At 25.6% G+C, this 14,466-nt stretch overlaps 1 protein-coding gene across 3 annotated transcripts in view; it reads left to right on the top strand.

Moving 5' to 3' along the window:
- LOC132919008 (cGMP-specific 3',5'-cyclic phosphodiesterase) overlaps positions 1 to 14,466 on the top strand; it is an 88,241-nt gene that overhangs the window by 50,198 nt on the left and 23,577 nt on the right. For all 3 annotated transcript variants that reach the window (XM_060980368.1, XM_060980362.1, XM_060980375.1), the window contains one exon: positions 8,451 to 8,569. In XM_060980368.1, coding sequence (XP_060836351.1) covers positions 8,451 to 8,569 — 119 coding nt within the window. The remainder of the gene's footprint in view (positions 1 to 8,450; positions 8,570 to 14,466) is intronic.

The raw sequence follows: 14,466 nt of genomic DNA, 5'->3' as shown, positions 1-14,466 counted from the left end.
TACCCCACAAATACATTCGGACAACGCTAGTTGAAACAACAAACAATAATAAAAACCACACTAAGTACAAATAGTATTCAGAAGATTGTGTAAAAAGAAAAAGAAAAGAACACTAAATTGTATTAAAATAAAACCGTGGTTATTGATTAGTTAAAACCGAAACTGTAATTCGCATCTCCGACGTCACTACATCGCACTACCTACTGCGGCGATCTAATAATAATATTTCAATTCTGTTTAAATAACTCTAATTCAATTTGGGCGGATTATTATTGAAATTATTGAACAATATTGATTTACGAACACAAAAATCATTTAACCCTCCGTCGTTGAACATTTATTGAAAAGATAATTTATTACTAAACGGCTTACTAATTAGCAATGTTGATGAGTAACTATTAACTTAACTTACAAATAAGCTAGTGTAACAAAATTACTTTTTAAGTAATTTTATGATAATTTAATCACATTTTATTGTAACTGTAAGTAATTTATACTAAATTACTTTTTTATCGTACGATGACTAAATAAGTAGGTACTCGTTATTTTATTTTCTTTCGTGCGATTATTCAAGAAGTAATTGATAATATAATATGTAAATATATTATAATAGTACGATTTTCTGTCAATAAAATGTTTGTGATATCTACTTTATAAAAAAAAAATTATTTTTTATAAGTAGTAACTTTAAATTTAAAATTCAAAAAATGTATTTTAATTTAAAATAAATATGAAATTATAAAGAATAAAATATATTAATCCATCATTGTCTTCTCTTGTTCTTTATTAAACATTTTGTATGATTTCATATTGCTGATTGACATTAGTTAGTTAATATATTTATAACATAATTATTAAGCTTCAGTGATATTTTTGAAAATAAAAAAGTAGCGAGACTTGGCTAGATAAAAAAAGTTTACTTAAATAATAAATATTAATAATAATTATTATTATTATTGAAAAAATTCGTAATATAATTTTATTGTTGTAATGTTATGGTTGAATATTGTATAGCATGGAGCTTTGAACAAAGAAGTCACTCACGGTTGGCAATCTAACTACATAGCCCAACACTCTTGGGGCTTGGTAATAGGGTCAGGTTGAATTGGAATACGTCTTTTTTGGTCTTTAAGACAGGATTGCTGGGTATTGATTTTTTGGTTAAGTTTCCTGCTGAAGTATAGGGCCATTGTTATTAACGAACAATTTTATTTTAAATTTTATTTAAGTTTTATATTTTCAAAACATCAAATTTAATCACCACACATCCAAATTGGTTTGAGTAAGGTTTTATAGAGCTAAATAATATAACAATAATCGTCTTATATTCGAGTTTTTAGTTATTTTAATGTATTAATCGTGCTTAGCCAAATTGTTTTATAATTTTTTTTTGTATATTATAATTTATTCAATTTTCAATATTATTTCTAAATTTATGGTTTATTAAATTATTAATTTATTGGTTCTCTGTTGAAATTTAAACAAAACAATTAAGAAACATCGATCTGATAGCCTGAAGGTATTTAATATTTGTCTATTATTATTTCATGAAATTTTAACAGTATATTAATAATCCTATCAGATTTACTGGTTTTAGATAATGCTCTTTGACTACGCATGCGTGAAGATTAAATTATTATTTAATGTTAATTTATATAACTGGCGAGTTTCAATTCGGGTACGCTGCACATTTGACAGATGTCAACCCAAAATTATGGGATGACTGATAAGTGAGAGTTAATAGCGAAAACAATGATGATAGGTTTAGTGGCTACATCCTCGACCATTATCTGCTACATGGTTTTGGAATATCACTTTATCATAAAAATATGAATAAGTAATTCAATTTCCAAATGTTCGTCACTTTATTTTCTAGTTTTTTATTCTAAAAGAGCTTGGGGCGTTTGGGGTATTTTTTTTTTCGTTTTTCATTTTATCGTACAATATTCCTTTGAAATTTTTATGACGAAACGAACGTCGGGTGAACATAATGAAATACTATCGTACCTTTATACTTTGTTTTTATAATATTATGTCTATAAATACGTAAACTTTTAAGACGGGTATTTCGATTCGTATAAAATAATACATTTTAAAGCTTACGACGTCAAAATTTTTCCATACAAAATGAAAACAAATGAAATAAAAAGCGGAATAAATATATATTTTACACGCGCAAATGAAATATATAAAATTTCGTGGATGTAAGAATAATAAAATGTACCCAAACAAATACTGCGTTCTACTATAGCTTAAAGTTTAGAGATGAATTATAGTGATCTTTTATTAGTTGAGAGATGGTTTTTCCCGGAAACCACTGTGATCAATAAATGATCTTCTTATGTGGTGTTGTAGTTGTATACACTATCTATAAAAATACACTAGCTACATAAGGATCTAGTGTCATAAAATTAATTTTGTTTCACTATATTATTGGTTGGAAAATTGACATGGATATGTAAATAATATGTATATTTTAGTTATTACGGTATACGTATTACCTAAATAGTTTTTATATCCATGGAAATTTATTCAACCCAAAACATGGCGGACGAGCTTAAATTATTTTATATTCGTTTTACTCATAAAGTTTTTAATCTAGTTTTAGTATATATATCTATGGTCTTATACTACTAATTACTATCGTCTATCATCGTGGAAAATATTTTCGTAAATGGACAGAAAATAAATTGAGCTTTAGACAATAGACTATTATTATAATAATATTAGAAACTTTAATAAGATCCCAGCCTGGCTTCGTGTATTATGGAATACAATAGAATGCCACAGCCTATGGGTATTATAATATACAAAAAAAAGATTTATTAAAATACTCAAATATCAAATCGAACTATTAATTATTAAACTACTTTATATTATAATATATATGATTCTTAATTTCAGCACTTAAACTATAAACTTATAGTTAATTGATTTTCACTTTATTTTTATTGACAGTCAAAAAAATTAGATTGTCAAAATTTTTTTATTTCACTATGTATGCTATTTTATTTACTTATACTGTCATCAATTGGTAAATAAATAAAAACGTATGAATCATTGGAGAAGTATAGAAAAATAAAATATCCTTTTAAACAATGTTAGGATAAATATCTGGACAGACTAAATTAAGCTTTTTGCAAGCCAAACAATAAATAAATCAAAAGGTTTCGATTTATAAATTAATAATAATTTACTTAGTAGGTACCTGTACCTACGCTGAAATCGATAGACCAAAATTGTCGTTTTTGATAACTAAAATATTTAAAATTTTCAATTTGTCAATAAACATTGTAGTTAATTTATTTCATAAATAGTTGTGATTTGGCTTAATAACTAAAACTCGGAGAATATAGTTTTCAACAAAATTGGATTTTGGTAGAATACAAGGAATTTTAATTAACATAGAACCACTATCGTTTTATATTTTATGTATTGTGAACTGTTTGGTTATTATCTTTTATTTAATTTGCTCGTGTACAACGTAATCCCAGGGGATGGAACCGTGGAACAGAACGATCAATTAAATGTGGCTTTTGTCTGAGAGTATCCTTCCTTCCGACGGCGGACAAAGCGATAATCGTTGAACGTCTTTCGAGGCTTTTTTTATATGTATATAAAATTGAGAAAAACTAAAATAGGGGTTGTTTTACACAATATGTCAAGCTCATTGTTGGTGAAACTAATGTACAACGTGTGAATGAGAAACCCATCAATCTAAAACGTTCGTTTTAAGCCTGAAAATCATGCATCAAACGCGGACGTCGGCCAAATACGATATTTTTCATTCGATCACAAAACCAACATGCACCTATGCCCTGTATATATATAATATATATACCTATTTCATGCAACAGGCGTCAATCAAACCTTCAGGTATAAAAGAGTTGGTTTTTAATTTTATTCCTCAGAAAATACTATGTTTCCTTTGTTAACCACAAGCCACGAAACACGAACGGCGCACGGGACGAAATTGATGGTTTAGTTCTATACTTGTTTATTGTAAATTTTTTGGAGAGTTAACAAGTACTAAAACAATATTTTATATTTTTGGACCTCTAATCTCTACGAATACGTTTATTTTACACGAAAAACATAATTGTAATTATTTTCCCTCGCGTTCTCGTTCTCGTATTTATACAGTTAAAATAAATAATGAGTACGATACTATATATAGACTAAAATAATAATTGTTGTATATATACATATCATTATAAACATTTAAAATAATGTAATATTCTCCACGTTATAAAAATATGTTAATTAAAAGTTTAGTTTTTTAAACGTAATTATATTTTAAATTAAAATGTTTGAAATATCAAAGACAATAAACGCAATTCTAATTACGGGCATAGTGTGTAGTGGATTTTGATTTGTTAAAACAAGCTATAGCTATAGCTGGTTAAGAGTAATTTATTCACCCAACCTACATAATAGAAATTAACTTTTTTGATTTTTGTAATTATTATTTATTTATTTATTTTAATTTATACTATACAGAAAAATATAGTTTTAACTATTTATTGCAGTGATAAAAACAATCATAGTTTTATGGATAAATGTTTAAATAATAAATTATTTTAATATAATTTATGAAATCTACTGTAATTTTAAATAGTGAAAAAATCAAGGAAATATGTGTGATAAAAAAATGTTTGTAAATTCGAGATGATAATAGTTAAATATTAAATATAATAAAAAAATAATAAATTATACAAATTTGTTTTTGTATTGTCATTTTTAAGACAATAAAATACGTTATGTATTTAAAAAAAAAATCAAAGATTAAATTAAAGCTGTTCTCAAAATATTTCACAATAAAAACTCATTAGATTATAACATTTGAGTATGGAGTATTTTTAAAAACTCTTAAAATGCTTTTAGCCACTTTAAAAATATTGAGTATCATTTTATACCTCCGGATGTGTTGCTGTACTGTCATCTATATATAATATCTAATCCTTCAAAAACTGTATAATCAGTAACTTGTAACGATACACATGGGTGTTTATGACTTAATAAGTTATTATGGTATTAGTGTTATTTAATGAAACATATTTTACATTAAACAATTGTTTATCGTGTTGTAAATATTATTATCATTGCAAGATATCTAATATTTAATCAAAATATATACCTAACGGTCAGTGCAAAGTGCATTCGAGTGTTTTTTTTTCAAAGTTACACTTTGAATACGCCACGAAGAGCTTCATACGCTTTATCTTCACCGGCTTCTCCATATCTCCGTACTTTATATTCAGTGTATAATATAATACAGAAAATAACTTTGTCTGGCTCTTTCAGTATTCGTGTTTTGACAATAAGTTCGAGGGAGAAAATGCCCTGCCCACCGGAATCATATCGGAAGTCGACAATAATGGAATAAAATATATTCGATTCGACGCGCCGTATTATACTGCAGTACTCTTGAAAAGTCTATTCGATACGGTACAGCTTTCAAACATGATGTTCCAATTATATATTTTTTTTTCCCGAACACAAATGTTATTCAACCGATAAAGCACAGTGTAATGTTACCAAGAAGATCAACCATCATTTATTACGAAAAATTATTGACATCGTGTGATTTATTATTGCGAACGCACAATATCACGAATTATTGTCCGTATTCATATCATTTGTAGTAATAAGTACAAAATAAATGTGTATGCATGTAGACGGAATACGAATAATGTTTAAATTTAATTCCATGTACATTCCGTAGACTGTAGAGCATAATGAGATGGATATTGGTTTTACGTTTAGATGGATGTTTTTATTTTCTTCGGAAAAATAACTGCTTTTTGCAGTGTTACAAACGTTCAAACACATTAATATAATTCCTCTAGAGATTATCGCGTAGCCACAGCTGGTACTTTGAAAAGGCTATTTAAATAGACTCTATTTATTTATTTAAATTACATTTAGGTAAATAGAAATTATCGCTTTTACGTCGAATCATTAAATTTGCTCAAATACTTTTTACAATTTAACTGGAAATCTCGCAATAAATGTGAAATATATTTTTATTTTTTTTTTTACTTTTTTATGTAGTTTGAATTAAAAAAAAAAAAAATCAATTAATTTAGTTAATTACCATTTTAATTATTGAAAAAATATAATTTATATATCAATGTGCCAATAATTGTATTGAACATGCGTATTTAAAAAAATAACGATTGTAATAATTAAAAAACAATACAAATATTATTTAGTTATAACGAACACATATAGAAATTGTTCATTTTAAATTAACGAATGCAAATTAATAGAGCGTTTCTAATCATGGTAATGATCTCAGTATAGAATTGGCTATTAAAGGACATCACAACCAGTTTACGAAGTATTACCGTTAACGTTTGATGTTTATTTTCTTCTTATAAAACACTTATAAATAAAAACATTCAACATATTACATTTACTCGTTCAGAATTAGTTTCATGTATATTTTATTTTTTTTGTTAATCTGTTTAGTGTCTAAGATATTAATGGAGTTAAATCTAAAAGGGAAACTAAATTTAATTTAATTCGTGATTAAAATAAGGAATTATTGTACACACAGAATATATTTTGAAATATATTTCTGTGAGCTTGAATCAAAACGGCTGGTAGGTAATAAAGATAGATTTTAATGACTAATTGACTATGCTGTACGATATACGCTTGTGCTATCCAATGTCCAATAAATTTATACGATATATTCCTACCTATAATATGCATATGCTTCTCGCTTGCATTGCTTTTAATTATTATACATAAGTTTTCTTAAAATACTGTTTTGTTTCGTTTTTAATTACGAATTTAATCGCAACTTGCTGTTATCCTAATTTAAGCATTCTATAAACATTTATTTAGATTACAAGCATTGCATCTTTGTGCATTAATATACATTTCTACAGTTGGAACAATATCGGGATAAACATTTTGATATAGAACATGTAATCACAGTTATATATTTTTAATTAACATACCTTAGGAATGTTTAAACACATTTTATCTGTATCTATCTATTTAATTTTGTTTTTTCTAGATAGGTAGCTAAGTATTTACTGGCAATTATTAATTTTTATATTTAACTACATACTAATAATTTTATTATAATGTTTATTTATTTATTTTAATTATTTTTTTTTTGACCCATAATGATTTAATAAATTAAAATGTTTGCTATTTGAGTATCAAGTGTGTAAAATATTAAGAAAAATTCAAACAACAAACAATCATTGTTAGTTAGATATGATAGCGTGCTTAATATTTCCGACAATGGTCTATAATATGTTATTATTTGCATATATAATTTACTTTTTTGAAATAAAATTGTAACTTGAATTTTATTGGGAAATATCATAACTATTTATTATTTAGGTATTTTATTATTACCTAGGTAAGTAAAAGCATGTTTTGACAAATTTATCACTTCAATGAAATACACAAATAAATAATCCGCGGAAATGTCGAGTCTGGTGGATAATTTATACGCAGTAAAATAATACAAATAGTTTTCTTCTCTATAGGGATCCGGCCTCGGTTACCCGCAGAATTACCCGTCGTGTTTCGTTAGTTTTTCAAAAATTCCCAGTCAGGTACTAGAATATTTAAAAAATTCCATCAATAATAATACAGACTATGGAAAATGTTTAATCCATAAAGAGGTTTTGTGGAATTTAAAAAGATATTCATCTGACACAGAAGATGAAATTAGAATCCGCTAATGCAAAATGAATAGATTTAAAGACTTGAGGTACATTAATTCATTAATATACAATCATAGTACTATAAATGTTATAGAGTAGAAAATTAAGTCAATAACTCAAATACTTAAAGGTCCTTCGGTAATGAAATATATATATTATACAAATAATTAATAATTATATATATATATATATATATATATAATATATTACATAAATTATCCAATTCTGAACTATTTATATTTTATAAAATCGAACACTTCACGATAATATTATGTACTATCCTAAATAATCCGTGTTGGAATATAAAAATATAAAAAATAGTTTTAATGTATACGAATTTTGAAAAATAACCATACCTACTATAGTTTTTACTAGGTAGTAAAATAAATTAATAAGCGATGTTATAATGCATATTATGTTATAAATTCCAAAAATATAACTCATATTTTTGTTGATAATATTATGTAAACACTTTCCGAAATCGTTGTATTTTCTAGGCGTTAATTCATCGTGGAAGTACGTTTCTATACACTATGATTAGTTTATCATTATGACGTAATTGTATGGTAAAATTAATGTGATTTCCATTTTCTTGCATAATTTTAAGTCATTAAAACACAACATTTTTAGAATACAAATTATAATATTTATTATTTTTGTTTTTTTATGTGAACTCAACGAAATAAAATATTATTAACATTTAATAAGCAGTGTGATTATTATAGTAATATAATTGTCGTAATTTTATGTTTGTAGAATTGAGCGAAGCCGTCCACAAGGCGAAAGAGGAAGAAATCCAAATACCGTTCGGAGTTGGGGTGGCGGGAACGGTGGCGGAAACAAAGCAAGTCGTCAACATCAGAAACGCATACCAGGTAGGGGTAACAATACGATTTACGTGTACCGTTCTGTTTGTGATGGCAAATTAAAAAATAAACTTCTTGAGACCCTTTTAGTACATTATTTTCCATCTGGGTACCGAAAGTGTGTTTGGCGTATATTGTCTGGTCGAATGATTAATATAATATATTAGGGCTAGGACTTCGATACCTAAAAAGTTGTATAAAATATAAAAATACCTTGGAAATCTCAAACGATACATTAAAAAATCGTTTTTAATATTCTATTAATGTGAAAATTGTAAAAGTGTGTACCTCCCTGCTATATAATATAGTTGTCGATTGTATAATAACTATATAATAAATGTGTTAAATTTGAATTGAATGATTTATTTTACAATAAGTAATATCGTAATTAATACGAGGTGGGGTGATTTAATTTTTGTCAAACGATTGTATTTATTATTTTATATTATTATTTTTTTATTATATTATACCCTAATAAATAATTGTTATTAACTTTTGAGTCAATATCACCGTAACATGGAACAGTGTGAATAGGTTTATGATAATATAAATAGATAGTATCTTAAAATTAATTTACATAAATTTGTAAAGTAATCCTAATATACCTACGTAATAGTTTAAGTTACCACGAATAATGTTTTCAAATTACAACAAAATAATACACATTTTCATTCATTGTTTAAATTTGGTCAAAATGAACTTCAAATGTCTATTATATAATGTATTATATAATGTCTATTATATTATATAACTAATTGTGTTATATCTTATATACCTATTTAAAAAAAAAAAGATTTAAGTTCCAGAATGAACTATTTATGAGGAATATTATATTGAATTTGTGAACCTTAGTTATAAAATTTAAAAATTTGTAGTTTATTTAAAAAAAAAATACTTATATTTTTTAAATGTTCGTAATTTTGACTAATTTCGTAAAAATTTATATTTCAAAAAAATTATACCTATATACCTATTTTTCTCATTTTATATTTTTAAAAATATTGACCCAACGAATCCTTTTTTTTATCGAGATTCGTAATAAAAAAAAAAACAAAAAAAAATCATAAATCTCTCATTCCAGTAATTCAATTAAAAAAGTCCATACATGAAATATTATAATTCAAATATTTGGTGAAAAATGCAAGTAACTAACTACGGTTATTTGTTTTTGAATTACAATAAAATAAAAACTTTTTGCAGAAAACTAATTTAGCGTACAAATTTTCGTTTTCTTTAATTTGTTTTTGTTTTTCCTAATTAAAAATAAAATATATAGGAATTTTTACTTTTGACTTCCCAAAATACCAAATAGATTTAAATAGAATTTTCTACCAGAAACCACTAAAAAGTTGAAAATTGAAGCATTTTTACTGTTCTGAAAAGTGATGACGCAAAATAAAGCATACATGTTTCTAAAATCAATAAATTCATCGCTTCGCTTAAAATCTTGATAAAAATAAAATACCAGTGACTTAAATTTAAAGATTGTCATAAAGAGTATACGATTCAATACGCTTCTATCTCTAATCTTAATTTGTATCATATAAGTAATTACCAATTTATTTATTAATATTATTTTTATTTTTGTTTAGGTAAGTACACACATAGTTTTATTGTTTTGGGCAAAAGTTGAAAAATAATGAAAAATACTATAAAAAAACCTAAAATTTTTAAAAATGAAAAAAATACATTTTTAAAGTTGTATTAAAATAACCAGTAGGTACATACGCCGTACTACCTACGTATGAAACACATTTTCCACTTACGCGGCTACATTATTAATCACACACACACACACAAAATGAATATACGTCAAAATCCCTGCTCTATATTTTATTATTACACGCGATTACACCGCCCGTAGGTATCATTAAATACGAGTACCTACAATGAGTTTTAATAATAAAAATAAAAATAATACTTAGATATAAAACAGGAATATAAAGAGCAGGTGACAAACGAAAACCTATAATGAGTGATTAAATTGCATTATACACCGGCCCGCGGGTATTACCGATTGAGAGGATGATCGTATCACAATGGTATTACTGCGTTGATGTCCGTCCTGTACCCACGTTATTAATTATCTGTCATTATCAATGGCAAACGCGTATTTTGAATCGAATAGTACAACGTACGATTTTCGGTAATTACCATTTATAAAATATGTATATATTATATTGTGGTTGTCGTATACTTGTGCAGTTTTTATGAAAGTATAAAACGCAAATTGGATCGGGTTCAAATATTCACTGAATGAACAACGAAAAAAAAAAAAGGTTACAAAACATTTTATACATAATAGCCTGACCAAATTATACGTTTCCAAAAGTTCAAAAGTTACGATAAACGATACTAGTTGTATTAGTATGTATTTTATCTTTTCGGTATCAAATTACCATCATTTTCAATCAACTGTTACTTTTATTTTTCACATTTTTATTGGTTTCATAAATTAACTTTTATATTTCTTACAGTTATATTTATAACAATAAATATCATACAAACATACTGATATTCTCTTTTTTAAAAATATGTATAGCTACAATGTGCATTTATATTTTAATAATTTTTAAAGTTTGATTCCGATCATTATTTTTAATGTTATATGTATACATACGTAATACAGGTAATTAGGATACACATTTGTATTACAAAAATTCGTTTTTAAAATTGATCGTACCCAATAATAAAATTAGACTTTCTAGAATAAATTTCATATATTATTATATAATATTTTTAGGATATAATAAAATATGACTCATTAAATTATTATTTACTGACGTGCTTTATATAATAGGTATCAATAAAATTGTAAGTAAAATATAACTTTAAATTAAGTTACAATATTTAAATTTCATGTGTTACTATGTGAAATGTTTACCAAAAATTTTATATTGTTCAAAATCACTAAAATAATAAAAACACTATATCAAAATAATGTGTTATATTTTTAACGTTTTAGATTAAAGATTCTAAAAACACTATTTATAATTTCGATTATTTTAGTTTTGTATATATTCTCACATTCATCTTTAGGGACGACAAGTATAATGATTTAGAAGGATAGAGAATAAAGTGGATAAACTTTTCAAGTACTCGGAAAAAAAAAACTTTTTAACATAATTTTAAGGAAAACTATAAGAAGAAAGTTTTTTTATAATGACATAAAGTTATCGAGTCCATAAATTTTTAAAGTGTATTATATTTCAATAATGTTTTGGTCAAACTTTTTTTGTAAATAAATAAATAAATTAAAGTAATTTTTTTAATCTAAGAAATGTATTTCCAGTTAACACCTCAATATACACGTCTTATTAAGCTATTAAAAATTGGTATTTTTATTTCATTTCAAATACTTATTTAATAACATATTTCATTATTTTATTTATATACATTTTAGAACTATTTTTTTTGTTTATAAATTTAATCAAGTTAATTCATGTTATCATCATGTTAATATTTACATTTTCAAGGTTAATAATATTATAGTGAATGAAAATTAAGAGTTAATTAAATTATGACAATGATAAATATGTTCCAATAGATTTTTTGTATAGTTGGTAAATCAAGATTATTATTGTGATTATCAATCAAAGGTATTATTGTAGAAAATTATTCAATAACAAGTTTGAATAGATACTGATATTATATGTCTGCATATAAATCATCTAAATCGGAATTTAAATGAGTTGAGCGTTAAATTATACGTTAATAATAATAATAATAATAATGATTTACATAAAATATAAAAATATTTAGGTAATATTATTTTAACCTAACCACTTGGAAAATATAAAAAAATATGAAGTAGGAATAAATTAATATTAATAACTATAATTTTAAAATTATCATAGATCCCATATTTTTAAAACATATCATTGTGTACTTTTCTTTAATAGCTAAAATATAATAACTCGAAAACTTTTTGTTTAAATTTAAAGTTATATATACATAAACATTTAAAAAATTCAATTTCCGTCCTATCAATTTATATAAAAGAGAGTTTAAGAACAAGGAAAGTTTGTATTGCCACTGAAAATTCCTAAAATTTCGTGTAAAATAAAGGTATTCAAGTACAAAAGCTAGTTAAGCATACTCGTTGTATCAACCTGTATAACTGCAAACATTTTATTATAAATATATCCATTAACCATATCATGTTAATTATTATTATTGTTTTTTTTTTGTTTATAAAATTAATTCTAGGAATTTTTTTTCGATAAATGAAATACTTACAACAAATATGGTTTTGTAAGTGTTGGTGGTTCGTATGTTGGCTAAGTAACCATCATAAAAATAATATACTCTAAACAAATATATTGGCTAGTATTCAAGATGTGTATAATAAAGTATCAATGTAATGATATTCAAATGGCAAAAGTTTGAAGTTTTTTTGTTAACCTTCTATCGGTCGCGCGGTTTTTTTTTCATATTTGGTCGCGCGGGGTAAAAATTTTCCAAAATGTATGTATTTTGATGAACAACCGTATTTATTTATTTAAAATTATACATTAAGTACATTTTAATATTTAAATCCAAAATTGTGTTTTTTTTTTCAAATTAAATTAAATTATAATATTAATTTTATATATATTCTTGTTTTATTTACATTTCTTCACAGCAGCTTGGACACATTTCTATGAGATGATCACGGCAAATAAGTCTTGCACAATTTGTGCATACTTTTGTTGTCTTTCGATCCTTATTTCTGTCACAAAAAGAACATCTCCCTGATTGTCGAATTCGTTGAATTTCCTCTGTAGCATTTACATGAAATCCATATTTTACAATTTTATTTTTTATTTCCTTTGGTAATGATATGATAGTGCAGCGATATTCCATATGCTCCTTCATCAATTCTCGAGATAAACATTTCAAAAAATCAAGACGTGTCTTTTTGTTATTTGGGCAGTTTTCTTGATATATTATTTGAGCATTGACACCTCCGATGTTTAGCATAGAATAAAATACTGTCAATGGCCATCGGAAACTTTTCCTAGCTACTGTATAATTTTCCGTCATGCGATCCATGTTATCGACGGCGCCTTTGGTGGCATTATATAAAGTAATTATTTCCGGCTTTCTTGCTTCATTCGTATTTGTATCAATTGCTTTATCAAAATGCATTGTTGAAAGAACTAAAACAATTTTATTTTTTTTCGGCATGTATGAAACCAACGTTTGATTTTTACTAAATGCAAAGTACGAAGATGTTATAATTCGGTGTTTTGTTTGAGTAAACTCGGGGGGGATCTGTCTTTTATTTTTCCGTAAAGTACCTAGTAGTGAAAGTTTATGTGTTTTTTGTAAATCGTTAGCTAACTCAACACTGGTAAACCAGTTGTCAGTAGTTACATTTCTACCAGTTTTTGAAATCGGTTGAATTAACCGTTTGACAACACTAGCGGCACCATTATCAACTTTGAACGGCCCATCAGGTTGTGTACCAGCATAAATTTCAAGATTTCCTGTGTAAAAATTTAAATTGTCGCAGAGGGCAAATATTTTTATTCCATATTTTGCTGGCTTACTCGGTATGTATTGACGAAATGAACATTTTCCACGGAACGCTTGTAATTTTTCGTCGATGCAGGTATATTCAGACATGGAGTAGGCCGTTTTACAACTGCTCACAAACATTTCAAATATTGTCCGTATATGTGTTATTTTATCAATTTTATGTCGTTCACTTCGACCTCGAACGTCATCAAATCTAATGCAACGGAGTATAAACCGGAATCTTCGTTCTGACATTACGCACGAAAATAGTTCTGCCCCTGTTCCATCCTTTTTCCATAAATCTTCCGAACTTCGGTGTCCACATTTTATAGCACCTAAGTATACATACACAAAAAAATTGAAATAAAAATAATATGGCAAATATAATATGATATAATTATAAT

The sequence above is a fragment of the Rhopalosiphum padi genome, chromosome 1 (assembly GCF_020882245.1).
Source record: "Rhopalosiphum padi isolate XX-2018 chromosome 1, ASM2088224v1, whole genome shotgun sequence".
Classification (NCBI taxonomy): Eukaryota; Metazoa; Arthropoda; class Insecta; order Hemiptera; family Aphididae; genus Rhopalosiphum; species Rhopalosiphum padi.
The sequence above is the reverse complement of the archived record's forward strand: the minus strand, read 5'-3'. Positions and strand labels throughout refer to the sequence as shown.